At 47.0% G+C, this 19,861-nt stretch overlaps 1 protein-coding gene and 1 long non-coding RNA gene across 5 annotated transcripts in view; one reads left to right on the top strand and one right to left on the bottom strand.

Annotated features, from left to right (window-relative positions):
* XPO7 (exportin 7) overlaps positions 1 to 16,108 on the top strand; it is a 34,352-nt gene extending 18,244 nt beyond the window's left edge. Inside the window, exons 15-28 of the mRNA XM_074355695.1 lie at positions 211 to 284; positions 1,452 to 1,535; positions 2,464 to 2,524; positions 2,919 to 3,027; positions 3,847 to 3,953; positions 6,269 to 6,357; positions 7,074 to 7,181; positions 9,175 to 9,257; positions 9,433 to 9,647; positions 9,884 to 10,022; positions 11,795 to 11,955; positions 12,900 to 12,998; positions 13,516 to 13,643; positions 14,521 to 16,108. Coding sequence (XP_074211796.1) covers positions 211 to 284; positions 1,452 to 1,535; positions 2,464 to 2,524; positions 2,919 to 3,027; positions 3,847 to 3,953; positions 6,269 to 6,357; positions 7,074 to 7,181; positions 9,175 to 9,257; positions 9,433 to 9,647; positions 9,884 to 10,022; positions 11,795 to 11,955; positions 12,900 to 12,998; positions 13,516 to 13,643; positions 14,521 to 14,614 — 1,551 coding nt within the window. The 3' untranslated portion in view covers positions 14,615 to 16,108. The remainder of the gene's footprint in view (positions 1 to 210; positions 285 to 1,451; positions 1,536 to 2,463; positions 2,525 to 2,918; positions 3,028 to 3,846; positions 3,954 to 6,268; positions 6,358 to 7,073; positions 7,182 to 9,174; positions 9,258 to 9,432; positions 9,648 to 9,883; positions 10,023 to 11,794; positions 11,956 to 12,899; positions 12,999 to 13,515; positions 13,644 to 14,520) is intronic.
* Positions 13,318 to 19,849, bottom strand: LOC105068995 (uncharacterized). Of its 4 annotated transcripts, none has more exons than XR_012503473.1 (5): positions 19,722 to 19,849; positions 16,818 to 16,909; positions 16,110 to 16,190; positions 13,629 to 13,806; positions 13,318 to 13,527 (listed from the first exon to the last, which is right to left on the bottom strand). It is a non-coding gene; the product is annotated as an uncharacterized LOC105068995 (long non-coding RNA). The 4 variants fall into 4 exon arrangements; XR_012503472.1 differs by having other exon boundaries at positions 16,818 to 17,349; positions 19,407 to 19,787; XR_012503474.1 differs by lacking the exon at positions 19,722 to 19,849 and adding an exon at positions 17,245 to 19,400.
* Between the last annotated feature and the right edge of the window lie 12 nt (positions 19,850 to 19,861).

The following is a 19,861-nucleotide window of genomic DNA, read 5'->3' as shown; positions in this document are numbered from 1 at the left end:
TCAGCTTCAGGGTCGAAGAGGGACTGGTGAGACAGCTCGGCGTCTCTCCCATGTTCAGTAGCACTTAGAAGCCAGCTCATTGCCACAATAAGACCTCCTCAGCATTATTGTCCGTTTTCTTCTCAAGTCTTACCTCCTGAATGAGGACAAAAGTATTCCTGGGATACTATTTTTCTAATCATTCTTTCTTTTCCCTAAACGCCCTACCAGCTGTACCGCCGACTCTCCGAAGTTCTGGGCTTGAACGATGAGACCATGGTCCTAAGCGTCTTCATAGGAAAAATGTAAGTGTTTTGGCTTGCCACCAGCAAGAGTCCCTTGCAATCCTGTTGCAACTGTAAGATGTGATCTCGGCATTGTGCTGCCAGTGCCTTGGTATTCCAGCATTGATCGTTTGCGTCAGAAAATTGTGCATTTGAGTGTGTGACAAGCTGTGCTTAGAGATATGGCCCGGCCCCAGAGCATTCCAGGCTTGTACAGGCAAGGATTTAATTTTGTTCACGCGGAACCTCACCTGCAGCCTCTGGAATCACAGGTGAAGCCCCGTCACAGCATTAGCAAAAACAGGCCGTCCTCCCCAGTGGCTGGCGCTCAGCCTCTCGCCAGATCACCCTGCTCAGGATGCCCAGAGTGGGCATTCACTTTCTGGTGCCAATTTCCGCTAGGTGTGCCCCCGAGGAGAGGAGCCCTACTTTAAAACAGGCTTACTTACTCCTCTCGAAAAGCATCACACCCTTTGAGCGTCTTGAATCTTCAAAATCTAGTGCTGTTGTTTGAATTGTCATCAAAGTTGGAGCTCCTGATTGGCCCTTTTTTATTTCTTCTTCTTTTTTTTTTTTCCTTTTTTTAAAGTTATGCCCCTTTGTTTGCATTTTCCCCTTTTTAGGAGCTCAGTTTATCAAAGCACACACAAGGAGCCAAATAAATTACCCAGGGCTGTGTGCACTGTGACATTTTGCCTCCTTCCAACCATCCCAATCCTAAACACTCATATCCATGAGCTGGTTAATAATTTAAGATGAAAAAGCAACGGGGGTCTAAAGGACTCTGCCAGCCAAGAATCCAGAAGCAAGGGCTACTAGAATTCTGCAGCTGACAGTGGATGGTGCAGGTGCAGAATTGCATACGTCTGCATGTTATCACTGCCGCAGAAATCTCTTACCCTTGCTGCAGAAATCAGCCCTGGAGTGCCCCAGAATTCCAAGGGCCTGGGTATGGGCCAGTGTAGCTTTGGAACCAAGTAGTGAAGATTATCTGAAGGATAATTTTTCTAGTCAACCAAATGTAAGTACAGAGATTTTATACCCATTTTTCGTGGTTGTGATGTCTGTGAATTGGTGATGCAGATGTGTGGTGATTCTTGATGGATGATTTTCTTCTTCTCCCAACCCTCAAGGAAACCAGGCATATCAAAAGTGTCTCTTGCTTTTTTTCTTCTTTTTGTCCTCCAGCATCACCAACCTGAAGTACTGGGGCCGCTGTGAGCCAATCACGTCCAAGACACTACAGCTTCTCAATGACCTCTCCATCGGATATCCTTTTCAAAACAGGACCTGTAGAGTGCCGTGGCCTCAGAAATCATGGCCTCCTGCTGTTTCCACATAAAGCTTCCATTTAGCTTTATGTGTACTTAAGTATCTTCCATTGTCCTAGGAGCCAAAGGCAATGCCCACGTAGACCCCAGGAATGATTCCAGACCCTAAAAACGGGCCAGCTCATTAGCTGATAGCCCACTGCAGATTTATTCCTGGCTGTCTCTAAGCTGTAAAACCACCCAGCGGGTCTGTCTGGTAGATACACTCTCTCTGTAGCCAAGCTTTTAACACAGGTGGTAGCAGAGTCCATTTGGGTTGTCTGTCATCCTGTTCGCAGAAGCAGCCTGATTGCAAGCTTTGCAATGAAAGTGGCGGCAGAGCTTCCTGTCGCCGTGGACCAGGTCTGCTGTAGAGGCTGAATTGCTCTAAGACAGCCTGTCACAACCAGGGCTCTGCAAGAGAAGCAAACTCTGAAAATTAGGTGACTTTTTTCTTAATCTTTCTCCCAAAGATTGTACATAGCTAGTCCCATTCTAAGTGCATAGGAGAGAAGCCAATTTACCACACACAGTGGATGCCTTCGGCAGACTCTTAGGGCCTAATTTTCTCTTAGAAGCCCCGTTGAGAAAAGCTGCTCTAGGATGTTCATGATTCTTGGGGAGAACTGCTGGGTTTTGTCTGTTTTCTTGCAGATGGGAGTTTGCTGTGGGTATGCTTTCATTGATCAGTTAAATGCTGCTTAGAAGAGAACACATTTCTTTTCCCCATTTCCAGTGTCATACACAAATGGTTACGAAAAATAAGATCTCTGGGTATGGACTTCATAGTAACGAAAGAAACTGCTCGATTCTAGAAAGTTCTTATTCTGCATTAAAGAGTCTTAGTTTGCAGCATACTTTCCTTGACCTTCTTGCTTTGTCTTCACATACAGTAGTGTCAGGAAACTCGTGAAGCTGAGCGCGGTACAGTTCATGCTGAACAATCACACAGTGAGTGGTTTTAGCCCCTCTTCCTGACCCTGCTCCGCAGCCGTCCCCACGTGTAAAGGAGACGTTTAAGTTGAGCTCCTTGGTGCCGCTCAGCCTCACTCCAGAGCCTGTTCCCGGCCTCCCGTCACACTGCCGGGTTTCACTTGCTGTCGTCACAGCTGATCTCTGGGATCCACGGACCTGAGTTATGTCACCTGCTGTTTCTCGTACTAAGATAAATTAGCTGTTGGTGACAATGACTAAATTTTTTTTTTAATTTTAAATACCCCTCATACCCTTAAGGAATGATGATATAGCCATTCGCTTGAAAGGGCTCGGTCGTTCTAAACGTAGTGGCTTGCATTCTGCCTCTGGCCCATGTTTTTATCTTTTTAACTTGTTTTCTCTTTTTCAGAGCGAGCACTTTGCATTTTTGGGTATTAACAATCAGTCCAACCTGACAGACATGCGGTGTCGAACCACCTTCTACACAGCACTTGGGCGTCTCCTCATGGTGGATCTAGGTACTGCAGTAAATCCTAGAGGCTTGTGAAGGAATCTGGCGTTGTTCTGAATTTTTTACTTGAGGATAGAAAACAAGAAGGGGGGGAAGTCTTTTCTGTTGTTTCAAAAGTAACAAAACTATCTGAAATAACAGCCTGATTTCACCAAGAACTGATCATGCTGTCGTGGTCCCTGTAACTGGAAGAGAGTAACAGGACGCATCTTAAGTTTTCATCTGATGAGCAGTAGTTTTAAAATTCTGTTCGTAATTCTCGTCTGTAAAATAGTGGGATTGAGAGTGAGACTCCTCAGTGCATCTGGTCTGGCCCATGGCCCTTCCGCCCCCACTTCACTAGCAGCTGTGAAGCGGGAGGGCTTACGCGCCTTTCTAGCTGTGGGGGTGATGTGAGCACTTTGGGGTCGACTTATAACTGAAGCTTAATGGCATCATGATTTTTAGCTATTTAAATTTAATCCTGCTAAAATTACGTTATAAAATGTTCTATGTTTATGAAAGATTACTGAAAAAAAAAAAAAGAAGAAAGGCCTGATTTAAGGTCGAGTGTCGCCTGGTTCTCATACCCCAGACCCAGTCCTTTCTCCACTGACCGTACTTCTCACTTAAGGAAAAATAAATACACACAAGAATCTCTAATATTGAAGCTCAATTTTTAAACCCTTGGGACATCCCTGGACTTGATGATTTGCGCAGTGATAATTTTTTGACCCTCTGAATTACCTTTGGGTCTGCTTGCCTTTCACACCGTCTTATTTTCCACACACACACAACCTTGCATTTTTTTACACTGGGGTCACACCCTGGGTTGTTTTCCTTACAGGAGAGGATGAAGATCAGTATGAGCAGTTCATGCTGCCACTCACGGCAGCGTTTGAGGCTGTGGCCCAGATGTTTAGCACGAATAGTTTCAACGAGCAAGAAGCAAAGGTGAGTGTGACTGGGCAGCTTCTGGCTGAGGGCAGTCCCGGAGGCTGGAGAGCAGTGCAGAAAACAGTGCTCACTCATAGGTTTTCCCCTGATCTTAGTTTTTTATTTAGTCTCTTGGACTCAGGGATTTTGAAATAGAAGAACTAGTATAGATTTATAACCTTTTTTATGTAAAACTGTGTTCTTAAATAGCCTTTAGGATTTTTTGTCTAAATTTTCAAATGAGCGAGCATAAAGTTAATTTTGTATGTTTTCTCATTGCTTTTTTAATCTCTGTTGTGTAGTTATGCCCCATTTTCATTTTTAACACTGCTTCTTAGTGCCTTCTCTCTTTTTTCTAGATCAGTCCTGCCAGAGAGTTGTTAATTTTATTAGTCTTTGCCTCCTCCAAAAATTTTGTTTTCTTTTTTTCCTCTTTGCTTTGTTTTAGCTGTTTCTTCTCTTGCTCCACGTGTTTCTATTCAGTCTTTATTTTCACACATTTTCCTTGGGGTTGTCCTCTTAATATCACTTCTTAGCTTTTTGGCCCTTCTTTCCTCATATAATCATTTAAAACTATAAATCTCCCTCTAGGTGTATTATTCTACAAGTGCTTTTTTTTAATTGGGGTAAAAAACACATAAAATTTACAGTCTTAGCCATTTTTAAGTATACAATTTAGTAGCATGAAGTATATTCACATTGTTGTGAAACTGGTCTCCAGAATCCACAAGTTTTTACATGTAACGTTTTCATTATCATTCAGTTCAGTTCTTTGTATTGTCTAATTTCCATTATGATTTCTTCTTTGACCCGTGAGTCATTTAGGAGAGTTTGTCCATTTCCATATATATGGAATTTTAAAGTTACCTTTAGTTACTGATTTCTGGCTCTCAGAAATCAATAACTAAAGGTTATTGTCATTTCTTGGTTTTTGCTTTCTTCATCTTTCTATTTCACGCACACCTGCTCTCCTTACCTATAGATCTCTGTACCAAATCCAGAAAACACCCGACTTCTAATACTTGTAAGACTTCTTTGCAGCAGCGTTCATAATGACACTGAGACTGAATTTTAGAGCCACCAAATAGCCAGGGGGATTACCCCCTAAAATGCCGGGCTTTACCTAAGATTCTGTAATTCTCCTTTCACCTACAGAAAGCCTCTTCGTTTTCTCTCTCCAGATTAGCGGGGAAGTCAGAAAGCAACACGTGTCCTGCTCTCTCCTCTTTACTCCAGTGTGCTGGAGGCTGGGATGAGCAGCACTCAAAGCTAAAGTTAACTTACCAATAACTTAGGCCGAGTATCAGCCACTATCGTGGGTAATTGAGGGGTATTAGTGAATGTCAGCCCTTTCCCCCATCACATTAGTTCCATAACAAAGCAAGTAAAATTAATGGAAAGAACCACCTTGGCCATGAATTCAGTCATCATCATATCTTTGTCATGCCTCATAGAACAAGTCTTTCAGATTGCCCATGTCTTAGACTTGAGAACTGAGCTTACGGTATCAGTTTAGGAATAGAACTGTTTACTTAAAGCAGGCTGTTAGCGGAAGTGCAGATGCTTTTGACAAATGAGTCAGGACACCCAGGTTGCTCCCTCCTTGAGCCTACTGATGACTGTTAGCTTTTAACAGCAGCCTTATTGCTGTTCAGGGCCCACAAGTAAAAGTTCTGTTGGGAAAGTGAACATTGGATTTGGAGTCTTGGACCTATGAGTCCTAATCCTGGCCCTCTTGCTACCTGCCAGCACGACTCTGAGCAAGTTACTTGACCTCACTGGGCCTCAGGCTCTTTTTCTGTAAAAGGACAGTGTAGTATCTCATGGCTCCAAGATCCAACACATCAGTCTCCTTCCAGACACCCCAGCCGAAGGGCAGGTCCCTTGTGGACCCCTGTCTTCCTCTTCGCGGGGTCCGCACGGTGTTCCTGTGGTGCTGGCGCCTTTGTAATGAGATGTGATGGCGCTTCTCCCGTGGCTTCTGCATCCTGTTTTGCTTTTTTTTTTTTTCTTGCTTCTTCATTAAGCTTTTTTCCTTTTCCATTTCTTACATGTGATTTATCACATTAATGTCTTAAGATTTTATCAGCCTCAGTTTTGGCTGTAATGGGCCAGGAACCATCCCTTTGTCTTGGTATAACAAGCTTCCAAAACTCATTTTCCCAGTGAAGAGACTCCATTTTACTATGAAAGAGACCAAGTCAGGGTATTTGGGAGGGAGGCATTTGTTGAACAATGGGAAGAAGAGTTTGACTCCAGACGTGGAATCCCCGTCAGGTGCTTACGGGGTTGGTTTTTCTTCTATTCTAACATATGTTTGCCTTCCCCTACAGCGAACTCTAGTCGGCCTAGTAAGAGACCTGCGAGGGATAGCTTTTGCCTTCAATGCCAAGACCAGCTTCATGATGCTGTTTGAATGGATGTATCCTACCTAACTTGAACTAGGAGTGGACCACAGTAAACCTTAACTGGAGAGTGAATGGGTGATGGAGTCCCCGGGGAGGAGGGTGGGGGGCGAGTTGAGAGGCAAAGAAGGTGAAGAGTGACCCCAAAGGCCTGCCATATGTCTTGTAAGCCGTCACTCTGGGGTGGTCTGATGACTAACGCTGCCTGCTCTGGTCATTGAGATGGGGGAATGAGTGTGGTCCCAGTTAGAAATGCCTGTGGAACTGTTGCATGTGAATTTTGCTACACTTTAAAAAAAGAGAGACAGTTTGATCTACTGGGAAAAAAAGGCAGCTTTACTAGGAATTAGAAAGTCTAACCTTACTAACTTCACAATCTTGAACAAGTCACCACAAATCTGAGTGCCGCTGTGTCTCAGATTGTTATGTAAAGGAAATAGCTGGTACTCTGACATCATGTCACAGAGGTGGTAAGAGGATAAATAACAATATGAAGCACGCTGTGCTCTTCAGAAGAAAGGCGTTGTGTAAACTGCAGTGTGTTGCTAGATGCCAGTGACAGTTAAAGGACACCGTCACCGGCATCTTCTGTTAGAAAGACTCCAGGATCAGCAGCAAGAGACAGGAGACTAGAGAACTGTCATTTGGCAGTTTGTTTGACCAGTGCTGAGAAATTACTTTAAATTCTGTACCTTTCTGGATTCAGAATTCTTCCTTAGCTTTTCATTTACAGCTATCCATCCTACATGCCAATTCTCCAGCGGGCAATTGAGCTATGGTACCATGATCCAGCCTGTACCACACCTGTGCTCAAACTGATGGCTGAACTGGTTCATAACAGGTAAGCAGGAAGGTCTTCACAGGGCACAGCTGCCCTCTTACCTGAGAAATCCCTAAGAGAATTTTCTCCATCTAGTGTTCACAGCAGATTGTGGAAGATGCTAAGAATCACTGGTGTCAAAATTTAAAAACCACTAAAAGATAATGTGTGTGTGTTTTTGTTTGAAAGCAGGTTGTCCCCAGTTACACAAAGCCACTGCTGCTTACAGGAAATAAGTCATTTTAAAAAATCTACTTTTTGTTTTTTTAACAGAGGTACTGGGGATTGAACCCAGGACCTTGTGCATGCTAGGCATACACTCTACCACTGAGCTATACCCAGCACCCCAAGATATCTACTCTTAAGAGAAGTGACTTTGGCAACCAAAATTCTGATTTCCCTGCCCACATGTATAAAATTTAACATTTAGTGATGGTGCCATATCCATCACATTCCACAGTTCACATTTTATAGAGACAATTGAGACGGATACGGTCATGTTAGAACACTCCTCAGAAAGGGATTTATCAGGCAGATTACAGCTGGATTGGTAAAGATTAATTTTATAGGAAAGGAGAAAGATTTCCAACATACAGATTTTATCTGCATCTGCCTCTCATGGGACTCCTGAGAGAAATAATAATTTTTAAAACTACCTTAGTGAAGAAGTGGGTGATACTCACTGAAGCTATAACCTTCCATGCGGCTTATAGTCAAGACTTACTCATTTATAAAACAGATATTTAAGAACCTCTACTCTGCCGCCTTGGCACTTCCATAGCTACTGTGCCAGACAAAACCTCTGCCCGCTTAAATGTTACATTCTGGGGGGATGAAAGACAGTAAAACAGGCGTGGAGGACCATTTCAGACAGTGGTACGTGCTATGAAAAAAAATAAAATAAGGCAATAAAATACAGGGGAAGTGAAGGAGAGAAGAGTCAGAGAAGGTAATATTTAAGCTGGGATCAAAGTAACCAGATTCCGGCAGCCCTGCACACGAAGGAAAGAGCGCCCTGAACAGACGGAACACGCGCAGAGGTCCTCGGAGGGCGTCAGCTTGCCGGGACTTGAGTCAGCAGAATGCCACCGGCCGGCACGTGGTGAATGAGGGGCCATGTAGGCGATGAGTCAGACGGGGGCAGAGGCCAGATCGGGGTGACCTGGTGCACCGGCAGCAAAGAATGGCATGCCGTCTTACTGCGTGGGAAGCTGCAGCACTTCAAGCAAGGGGTTAAAATGATCTCAGTGACATTATTTAAAGATGTCAGTCTAGCTCCCCGTGGAGAACTGGAGAACGAGCCTGTACGGCCAGGGGTGGGAGCCGAAGGACCGCACAGGCGACGGGTGGGTTCAGGGCATGTGGTGGGGCTCGGTCCTGGGGGGTTCTGTGTGGGGAGGGTAGAATCAAGGGGACTTCTGGATTTGAGGCCTTGCCACTGGGATCAGTGAAGCCCGCTCAGCAGCAGAGCAAACCGAGGAGGTAGAGCTCTGGCCTAGGGGACAGTCAGGACCCCAGCTCTCAGGTCCTTTACCTCGTCTGCCCTCCCCGCCTGACTCCATAGTTACTCCCAGTCCCGTGGCACCTTCTCTCCTTACAAAGTGGGAGCGATGCCAGCAGCCCTCCCTCAGTTGCCACTGAGGCTGTAAAGGTAAGTGCAGAGCAATGTCTGAGGGGCTGTGAGTCGGTACCACCAAGATGTGACTGGCAGGAGCTATACTTTACTCAGACTGAGAATTTTAAGAGAGTAATTTTACCTAGCGCCTCATTTTTCTTTGTTTCTTTTAAACGTTTTCAATTTATGCAGCAGAACTTAAATCTAGTATGTTAAGTCTTCAAGATACAAGCTGCTTCGCTGGGTAAATATCTTAGGTGAACGCAGGCATTTCACATTAGGACAGGTGGCCTGCATGTCTTAGTGCAAAAAGAGTCCCCTGCAGTACCAGGTGAGCGCCTGAAGCGCCCAGTCTCCCAGCAGCTACCTGACTGTGTCTTCTTTGTGCTCTCTGCCCAGGTCCCAGCGACTCCAGTTTGATGTCTCTTCCCCCAATGGCATCTTACTCTTCAGAGAAACCAGCAAGATGATAACGATGTACGGTGAGTGCTTAAGAGGAGCAGAGCCTGGGAGTGGGGTCCGGCTCAGTCGCCAGCTGTACGCAGCGTGGGCCACTCACACACTTGTGTCCCAGGGCCAGCTGGGGCCCGGGGCCTTTGGAGCAAGGAGGTGGAATTGGTACGTGATTGAATAAACGTGCGTCGTGTGTCTACTCAGGCAATCGCATCCTGACACTAGGAGAGGTCCCGAAGGATCAGGTCTACGCACTGAAGCTCAAGGGCATCTCCATCTGCTTCTCCATGCTGAAGGCTGCTCTCAGCGGGAGTTACGTCAATTTTGGAGTCTTCCGTCTCTATGGGGACGACGCCCTGGACAATGCTCTACAGACCTTCATCAAGCTGCTCCTCTCTATTCCCCACAGTGACCTCCTGGTAAGCCCTGAGCTTCGGCTGACAGGCTCCAAGCCCCTTGTCAGGTCAGGCTTTGTTTTGCTGAGACCGTGACTGAATGTTTCCCTGGAGGACTGTAAGCTGGCTCCACCTGGGTCTTTTGTCTTCCTGTTTGACGGGAGCTAAGCTTTTTTGCTTTTGTTTGTTTTTTGAGAGCTCTCGCTCTGTGCATGCCGAGGTACACAGAGCCGAGTAGACTTCCATCCTTTCTCTCACAGGATTACCCCAAGCTCAGCCAGTCATACTATTCACTACTGGAAGTCCTGACGCAGGACCACATGAACTTTATTGCGAGCCTGGAACCTCGTGTCATCATGTACATTCTCTCTTCCATTTCTGAAGGACTTACTGCACTTGGTAAGCACCTGGGTGGGCTGGTAGGTTGGTAAACAGAAAGGGAGAATCTTGCCCCGGAATCCAAAAGGATTCCTGCGCTGGGAAATTGGCCCTGACAACAGAGTGCATAGCTCCTGGGCACATTCTCGTCCAGCAGCTCCTTCCTGACGCCCTCCCTCAGACTAGGCGCTGTGCTCGGCGCTAAGGGTACAGCCGTTAGTAGCACGGAGTCCCTGTCCTTTCGGGGCTTTTTATCTGGCAGATGAAACAGACAGTGTGTAACTGCAGTAACCTGCTCCCACACAACAGTAGGGGCGGGGACGAAGTGCTGTGGGAGCTCTCGCGAAGAATGTACCTAAACTCCTGGTTTTGAAGAGGTGGGGTCCTGCCAGGCTGGCCGGAAGAATTGGTAGTGAAGTGTAAACCTAAGAGCTGAACAGGCGTTACCAGACGCGTGGGGGACGGGGCCTCCCAGCAGCAGCACAGGGGGCAGGGAGGCGCCGGGAAGTCCGGGAGCTGGCACACTCCGGTGGGCGGGCGGGAGAGAAGGAAAGGGGTGAAGTGAAGATGGGGGGAGGGAGGGAGAGGTGGGGCAGATCTGGAGACCATGAAGGGCGCCCTTACGCCAGATCAGGTGTTTGGATTCTGTCCTTCGGGCAGTGGAAGGGTTTACACAGCTGGCTCCAGGAGGTTGTTCATCCTACTCCACCTGGTTCTTGCCAACCATTTTGTTACCAAGCTGCCTTGCAGCAGCCCTCGCAGGTGTGTGTGTGTTCAGGGAATAAAATACATTTTATATTAGGCTGAGCAAAACATAAATAGGAAGATTAAGTTAGCTGCAAAACAATCGCAATATAGTGCAAATGCACAGAGGACTCTTGGACTGTCTACCCTGGTGAGTTATCCCCAGTTCGGTGCCACTTCTCTGATAACGTGTTTACCGCCAGCAGGGTGCCTAGCTGTATCCAGAGCAGGCCAGCCAGGGTATCAGGCCCTGCCTTGGAAGGCTGTGTTACAGCTTTTTGAAAATAGAAGGGCCTCTGCATAGACGGAACCAGGACGGTTTACTCTTTTAAGGGCCCATCCCGCGGTTCTCTGGCCTCAGCTCTGCCCACGCGCTGCACTGTGGGGTCCCCTTTATAAGGTGCAGAGACGAGCCTGCATCTTCCCGCCGCACACTCCCCGGAGGTGCCACTCTCACAGGCTGCAGATGTGGATAGGCTGCATTCAGCTGGGTGGGTGACGTCGCCCAGGTAGCTCGGGGTACAGGCTCACATCTCAGACCTGGATTCTGATCACAGCCCTTCCAGTTACTAGTAGTGTGATCTTGAGGCAAGTCACATAACCTCCGCAAACTTCGGTTTACTCGTTTGCAGAGCAGAACACCCACTTCCTGGAGCTCTCAGAAAGGTAAAGCAGACACCGCGGCCAACGAAGCCCTTAGCACAGTATCTGGCACAATGAAAGCACTCGCTGTGTTGTAGGGGGTTTGTTACCTTTTGTGAAGCAGAAGACAGAAATCCACATTACACTGAGTCAGTAGTTTCAATGTTACTTACTTGTATTATTAGCTATTATGACATGCTCACTTTCAAACTTAGAAGTGGACCTTGCTGTATGATGAGGGCGAGAGGTTAACAAGCAGCGGCCCAAGCAGCGGCCCTGGCTGCACCGGCCACAGTTTCCAGCCTGACTCTGTGGGGTCTCAGCTAAGGGCAGTCTGCGTTTGCCCAAGTCCCCGTTAGCAGCTCAGTGTCCCTGCTCTGCTCCACTCCTGCCCCTCTTTCTTCCAGACACCATGGTGTGCACAGGCTGCTGCTCCTGCCTGGACCACATCGTGACATACCTCTTCAAGCAGCTGTCACGCAGCACCAAGAAGAGGACGACACCCCTGAACCAGGAGAGTGACCGCTTCCTGCATATCATGCAGCAGCATCCAGAGATGATCCAGCAGGTAGGGAGCTGAGGGGCAGGGGCAGCATGGGGTGTCCCACATGGGAGAACCGCTCTGCGACGAGAGCGCGGAGGCCAAGCAAGGTGATGAGTCTAGTGTTTCACCTGGTTAATGCTGCCAAGGCAAAGTTTACGCCTTAAAATTGCCGTGGATTTTGAGTTTGCTGAGTAATCACTGGATATGGATGTAGAAAATCTGAAAAAAATCAGGTTCTGAATTTTTCTTCTGAGAGTCACACCAGTGCCCATAACCTGGGCCTGTCCCTTGAGCACTGTCCTCCTTCCATGACAATGACCTTGTTCACCCATTGCCGTAAATGGAGGCCAAGTTAGCGGTAGCCAGCGGTAAAATTTGTACTGCCACCTGCAGAACAGAAGCGAGAATGCAGGACAAAGGAAATAACCAGCCAGAGGGAGATCAAACCATACACTTGCCATCATTTTATTTCTATGCAGCATCTTTTCAAAAATAAGATCTGCAGAAACACACCAGGTAAAAATAGATAAGGAAAAATAGATTTTTTGCAAATAGTATTTCAGCCAATCCCATCTTTGTCTACATTGTTCTCTAAAGAAGTAGTGAACGTCCCAAAAACATTATAAAGCTCTTTCTTCTGAGAATCGTTCCTGGGAACTACAGTGCAAGGCGATTTTGCATATTATAATCATTTACTTGATCCGTCCCATTCTCCACAGAAATCGGGGTTAACTGGGAAGGTCTGTTTTTAAAAGAATTATCAAACCAATTTAAAGAACAGGAAAGGAGTTATCTCGGCAAGAAAGCCTACCTTGTAATACAAGGTCAAAAGGAAGCTTCCAGAGATACCTGTTTGGCTCGCCCTGGACAGAAAAGGCCCTGCGCCTGATAAACTCCTCTGTTTGGAGTCTGTGATTCCCTCCCGGGTGGCCGTACACGAGGTCACTCCTCAGGTTCTCCATTTCCAGATGCTGTCAACGGTGCTGAACATCATCATCTTTGAAGACTGCAGGAACCAGTGGTCTATGTCACGCCCTCTGCTTGGCTTGATTCTACTTAATGAGAAGGTAAGAGAGCCAGCTCCCTGCGGTCACAGAGACACCCCACCCCCCGATGGTGAAACGGGGGAATGGCCCATTTCTGAGCGTGTCCTATTCGTGCTTTGAACACCACAGTCACTTAATGGTCAGAAGTCAGCCCCTGGGTGGGGCAGGTCAGACAAAAAGTAAAGGATGAGGAAGTGTTACAAGGAGAGGGTGCACCTGGAGACCAGAGCACCCGAGACCTGAGTCCTGGCTCCAGCCCTACCATCAGCAAACAGAAATTAGCTTAGAGATCGCTAAGGAAGGAGGATCTGGAGCCGATGGCCCTCACGGTGTTTACAAATTTAAAATTCTTGACTTTAAAGTAAGATAAAAATGTATCATCTTACCGGTGCTTGAACTTTAAAAAACGTACCCAGTGTTGGTGCCGGTTCAGCGCTCCATTTTTTCCGGGAGAACACCCCTTCCGTCTGCAGCCGATGGGAGGCCGGTTCGCCTTTCCCCGTATTCTCTCCTCACCTTCTCTCGCTTTGCCCCGCAGTATTTTTCTGACCTAAGGAACAGTATCGTGAACAGCCAGCCACCAGAGAAGCAGCAGGCTATGCACCTGTGTTTCGAAAACCTGATGGAAGGCATTGAGCGAAATCTTCTTACGAAAAACAGAGACAGGTGAGTGTGGAGGGCCCTGCCAGAAAATCCTAGGCAGTTGTTGTTTTTCGAATCACTGAAATAAGGGAGATGCCTGAGAAGCCCTCTAGAGGCCGTCTGAAGCAGCGCTGCCCGACGGAGAAGCAGGCCCCGTCGGTGACAGCAAACTTCCCAGTAGCCACACCTGAAGAGGGGAAAAAATAACAAACAAAATTCATTTCGATGTTTTATTTAAGCCACGTATCCAAAGTATTATCATCTCAACTATAATCAGTATTTTTTAATTTAGAATTTTAACATCCTTTTTATTGTAGTAAGTCTTCAAGGTCCTGTGTGTTTCACACTTAATAGGGCATCTTAATTTGGATGCTAAATGGATTTTTAAATTTTCTTTAATTTTAATTAATTTAAAATATGGCATTTTAATTTAAAGTTAATTAAGATGTGACAGGGGAATTTTGAATTTAAAATTTTTTTTTAATCTGATTCAGTTCCTCAGTTGCACTGGGCACCATTCAGGTGCTCAGTAGCACCACCAAACTAGACAGCACGGGTCCCCTGGCATTAAGAAATGAGGCAGTGACACTCCCTTCCAGCCCCCACCTTGTGAGGGCTACTTCCCACCTCTGTCAGTGAGATTCCTTTTGTGCTGCTGTGAGCCCAGGACAGCCCTCAGAGCCCTGGATTGCGAGGCCTGCCATGAAGCTGTCAGGTCAGAGGGGGCACAAAACTGGCCCAACTTTTCCTTAAAGTCTTAAGACTGAGATGAACCAACTTTAGAAACCACCCATCAGTCCGCACACTCTGCCTCGTGAGCCACTTGCCAGCTAGAAACATTTTAGGCAAAGGCCTTTCCCTTCCGCCCTGCTCCCCCAACCCACGCGCATCCTCTCTGCAGGTTCACCCAGAACCTGTCAGCATTCCGTCGAGAAGTCAACGACTCGATGAAGAATTCCACTTACGGCGTGAATAGCAATGACATGATGAGCTGACACCTCCTTGGACTCTGCCTGTACAGAGCAGCGGCCCTGTGGTCTGGCCCAGAGGGGCGAACAATTGCAAAGGAGAGGGCCTGGCTGATCCTGGCTCGCTCCTCCAGGGGTGTGGGGAAAACAGCAGAGGTCACCTAGCTTCTTCCCCAGGGAGTAGGGGTGTGCGTGCACTCACAGGGGCAGGGCGCTGCTGGTTCCGGGGGGCTTGGGTGGGAAGGGCGGTGGGAGGAGATAGAGACACAAGCGTGTGAGACTCCAGCCCCCTCCCCCTGGGGCCGCCCAAGGAGAAGAGAACCCCCAGTGTCCTGCCACAACCTGCCTTGTATAAACATGTACATTTTTTCATAACATTTTGAACAAGGTTTATATTGACTCAAGTTTAAAAACAAAGTGTGACTGAAAAATTTTTACAGAGTCTAGTGCTGACGTGAGGGATTGTGTATGCGAGTGAGGAAAAAATGCGTATTCTGGTGGCCTGAAGCTTTACTGGACGAGGATGTGTGAACGTGCAGAGATATATTTAGTGACACAGTGTAGAGGCAAAAAAAAAAAAGTAAAAATTCCAAATGTATATTTTTTCTTATTGCCCTTTCCTTGGCCCCCGAATTACCACTTCCTGGTCCTGCATTATCCTTGTTATTAGGAACTCTAAGCCATGCAAGCACCAGCCCACCCCGGCCCCGGCAGCCGTGGGTGCTGCCCGAGGCCCCTTGGCCTCCTGCAGCGGCAGACGGCTCCAGCCAAAAGTGTTTGGTGATCTCAGCTTCATCCTTTTCCCCACTTTGCTTCCCCTCCTCCTCAGACAGATGCCTCTTGCTTTTAAAAGTCAGATGTACCCCTGTGACCCAGGGTGCTTGGTCTCTGTAAAGGCGGGGACCAGAGAGAAGGAACCGAGCCGGCTGCTCTCCCGTTGAGCAGCTGGGATGAGTCCAGCAGAGGCCGCCACGTGCGGCCAAGAACTCTTCGTCTTCCCCAGCCCCCGGGGCAGCGTGCGTGGGTGTGTGCGTGTGGATATTTATATGTGTACCCTGCACTCGTGAATGTATGAACTGGAGGAAGTTACGACGGTGGAGGGGTTCTTAATAACAAGGTCTGCCTAGCATGAAGTATTTAACATCCTCCCGCCCCTTTAAAAATATACATTTTTATAAAATGAAAACCATAATAAATGTTTTGAATATTAAAAAGAATTAACCTACAGAGGAAAAGTAGTGGGGAAAGCTGCCTGCCGTGTACTTTTCCCACATCGTTGCTGCTAGTTGTGCGCATCTCTAGTTCAGCTCTCGCCCATGGGACACTCATCAATTAGGTTTTATTTTATTTTCTCTCCTACCCCCAGAAACAAGCCTGTTAATTTTTTTTTCCCCTTCTCCTCTGGCGACTGTGTGGTGAATCCTTTCTTGCGTGATCAGGTTGCGGATAGACTTGTAAGGGTGTTTGCTGCATACAGTGTAAGCATTGTGACCGCCAATAAACTTAAGTGGTTTCTACTGACCTGGTTCGAGCAGTCCAGTCCAGTGTGTCCGCAGGGGCGCGCCTCACTCTGAGCACGTGGAGACGTGTGAAACGTGCGTTCCTATGAGCCAGCGGGTGACAGGGACCCCCTCAACCTTGTGAAATTAGCTCGCATCTCACTGGGCTAAGTCTGACTCAAGGTCTTTTAAAGAGAGAGCTGGTTTAGTGATGTATATATCTATATAAAAACTAGGCTGTGTCCCCAGCACGGAAGTGAAGCCACTCTGCCTCTTCACAGGCTTCCAGGTAACAAATGGCGCGGCAACCAGCAGAGAAGTAGTAACAGCAGAGACCCCGGCTTTGTTGCTGTTCTGACATCTCCTCTAATGTGGGCTGGGCTTCACTCATTAGACCCTGGCAAGTCCAAGGATAAATGCTATCCCCTAAAATACTTCGCAGAATTATCAAGTGAAGAACATAGTAGTTAACAGGGACTATTTCGCGTCCCCGTGCTACGTAGGACCTCCGTATAAAACAATTTAGTTGCCAAGAACATTGAAAAGTATTAAGGTACAAGGGGGAGGGTGTAGCTCAGTGGTAGAGCACGTGCCTAGCGTGCGGGAGGGCCTGGGTTCAGTCCCCAGTATCTCCATTTAAAAAAGCAAATAACCTAATTATCTCCTCCTCCCCTTTAAAAAAAAAAAAAGAAAGAAAAAAATTTTTTAAGTATGAAGGTACAGATACCTACCTGCACCTTAATACAGACTTAGTCATCACGGGCTCTGGAGGGCCACTCTCGTCTGCTGGATGTACTGCCACCTTTCTCTGCTGTTTCCATCTCTGGGCCAAAGTTATTTTGAAGGGCAAAAAAAAAAAAAGTGTATTCTAATAGCTAGAAGGCAAACAGAATTGATTCATCTTCGCCAAGTCTGTCTCTAAGCCTAGTAGAAACAGAAACTGGTCAGGCTTCATTAATAATGCAAAACACTCCAGCCACATGCTCCAGTGACCTGGAACTCTAGTTCTGTGGTAAATAAGACAAATAACTTTCTCACAGGTACTTGAAGAAGAACCCCCTCTACCTCAACTATCCTGAGATGTTGATTGATGAGCAAAACTCTCAACACCCCCCACCTTTCCTTCCACAAAAACAGTTTCAGAGGCAGGGAGCTCACCAGAGATGGTGTCGTCTCGGTGCAGCCCTCAGCAGTCCAGTCGTGACAGTGCCCAGAGTTAGTCTTCCCCAGCCACATCAAACATTTTAAACAGTGAAGCAGCTCCTTTCATAATTGACAGTTTTAAGAAGGACACCCCAAAAATAGCCCTTTTTCCTGATCAATTTCACATGATTCAGCATAATAAATGTGAAAGCTATCTTTAAACTCTGAGTTTCCCCAAGAAATCTTGTGGAGGTTTTATTCAGTTGAAGCATGAGTTTATTACCTCTAGGCTATCCTGGGCGTCACGTCAAGTGTCTCTGGGCAGTGTCCCCTGACACCAGCTGTACCTGAACACTGACAAAACACCTGGATCCTTCACTGCAGATTATTCCACCGTATTATGTATTTGTTTCATTGGCTTTGCCAGCAAATAGGGTTATCTATCCCCCTATAGTATAAACCAGACAAAGGAAGAAGGGATTTGACCCAGGATCCAATTTTAGGTTTTTAGATTTTAAGAAATATGGATTTTCAGCCAAGTATCAATTTTCTAATGACAGGTGATAAGCTATTAAGAAATGATAATTTCATATTCTCCAAATATGAATTTAAGAACTTGTTTTCTTCTCCCCAAGTCGGAAAGTGTTCTACTACCTTATGAATTTTCAACCAAGTGTGGAAACAGACTTCTCAAAATATCGATGGTCGTGTTACGGGTAAGACAAATTGATTCTAAAGCCACAACCTCTCTATATCCCGTCTACCACCAGCCCACCCTCCCTCCATCCAAGATCTTTGGCTAGATCTACAAACCTAAGTTGCCATGTGAAGCTACCCAATTGCCAAAGGAGAAAAGAAAAGCAAAGAGAATCACAGGGAACCTGCAAAAGCCGTAACTCATAAGGCCTGAAAAAAATGTGTATGACTGTAACTATTTAAAACTCCTAGTTCTTTAAATATTTTTAAAGTAGACTTGATTTTTAAAAAGTACTCGCCAGCCATAACACAACAGCCAGTTAGGTGCTAGATAATGTCTGAGAGGATCTTTGCGTCTGTAGCATGTCTCCTGGGTCCATTCCATCTATCTTGGGTTTCTTTGATACTCTGGAATTCTCTAGTCAGCCGCTTTGGTGTATTTCAGGATCAGTGGGTCACTAAACAAATCAGCTGCCAGACAGTGGGACATCAGATGATCGGAATGGGGAATGAAATCAAGCTTGGAATATTACCCCCTTCCTCAGAAAACCCTTATGGTTCTCAGGACTGCCTGGCTGCTGTCTGTTCATTCATCAGAACCCACTATAAGCCAGATACCTTTTGGAGGGTCAGCAACAGAAAAGGAAACTCAAAAGAAAACCAAAAAACATTATTGGCAAGGCAGATTCATTGCCACTCTTCTGTATAGGAAGTGCCAACTGACTCCAGTGTGGTGAACAGTTCTTATACAAACACCATATACAGTGATACTTTAAATTCTGTTTGATAATCATGAAGACAGACAACTCATAGTAAACATAAGTGTAACAGCATCATCTGTGTTACAAAGGAATGAAGAGTGACTCATGAGTTATCTCCTAACCCCTGCTATTGGATAACGAATTGAGCAAGTCCACACACACCTGGGGCAACCAAACTCAGAATAAAAACATTAACTGGACAATAGATGTGACCTTAGGTAAAGCTCTTCAGCGTCCGACAGAAGTGACAGGGTGGGCGAAGGTGAGAGCAGTACCCTCAATATCCCAAGCCACCCCTCTTTGGCCCTTAGACAGATGACGCTGCAATGAAGTTAAAGCATCCTCCCAAGGCTGAATTAGTTCAACTGGGAAATCAGTGGGGATAAAACTACTTTTCAGTTTAAGAATATAACAGGCCATTATCGTTTGTATTTTTCGGAAAACCAATTCCCCACCTTTAACACCTTGCAGTCTGGGACGGGTTACAAAGCAAACCAAGTCATAAACTACTAAGCAAGCTACTACAAACGCTGCAGGAGAACCCTTCCATTCGTCTAGATCCCTGCCACTGCGAATTCTGCCTCCACACCCTACCTCGTGCCTTTTCCCTCTCTTAGTCTAAACTTTCATGCCCACTTTTCAAGGCCCAAAGTAGAGCCCCACTCCCTCTCTGAAGTCTCCCCCTACTAGCCCCGGCCCTAAGTCTTACGGCGTACTCACCGGCTTATCTGAGGTATTCCTAACCCCACTCCTTCCCCGTCCCAGCAACCAAAGCCGGGACCAGACGAGAAAGGTCGTAACGAATGAAAAGAATGTGCATCTGGGGCGTGGGAGAGGCTGCAAAGGAGGGAGCTGAAGAGCAGCTGGACCCCATTCGGGGGAAGCCCTCGCAGAGAGCGCCCCCGGCTGCCTGCTTGAGCTGGTTAACAGCTCGATGCCACAGGCCCCTACCGAAAGGAAAAGAGCAGAAGCCGCTGACAACAGCCCCCAGACCGCGGGAAGGAAAGCATTCAACCCCAACCCGGCACCACTTGCCCGAGAAGCCTCCACGCGCCGGAGGTGGCCCGGCGCGCTCCTCGCTCCCCGCCGCGTCTGCGCACGGCGGCCCGCCCCCGAGGCGCAGGCACGCCCTCTCCGCGCCGCTCGCCCCGCCCCCCAGCTCTGCGCAGGCACGG

This window comes from Camelus bactrianus, chromosome 31 (assembly GCF_048773025.1).
Source record: "Camelus bactrianus isolate YW-2024 breed Bactrian camel chromosome 31, ASM4877302v1, whole genome shotgun sequence".
Classification (NCBI taxonomy): Eukaryota; Metazoa; Chordata; class Mammalia; order Artiodactyla; family Camelidae; genus Camelus; species Camelus bactrianus.
The sequence above is the reverse complement of the archived record's forward strand: the minus strand, read 5'-3'. Positions and strand labels throughout refer to the sequence as shown.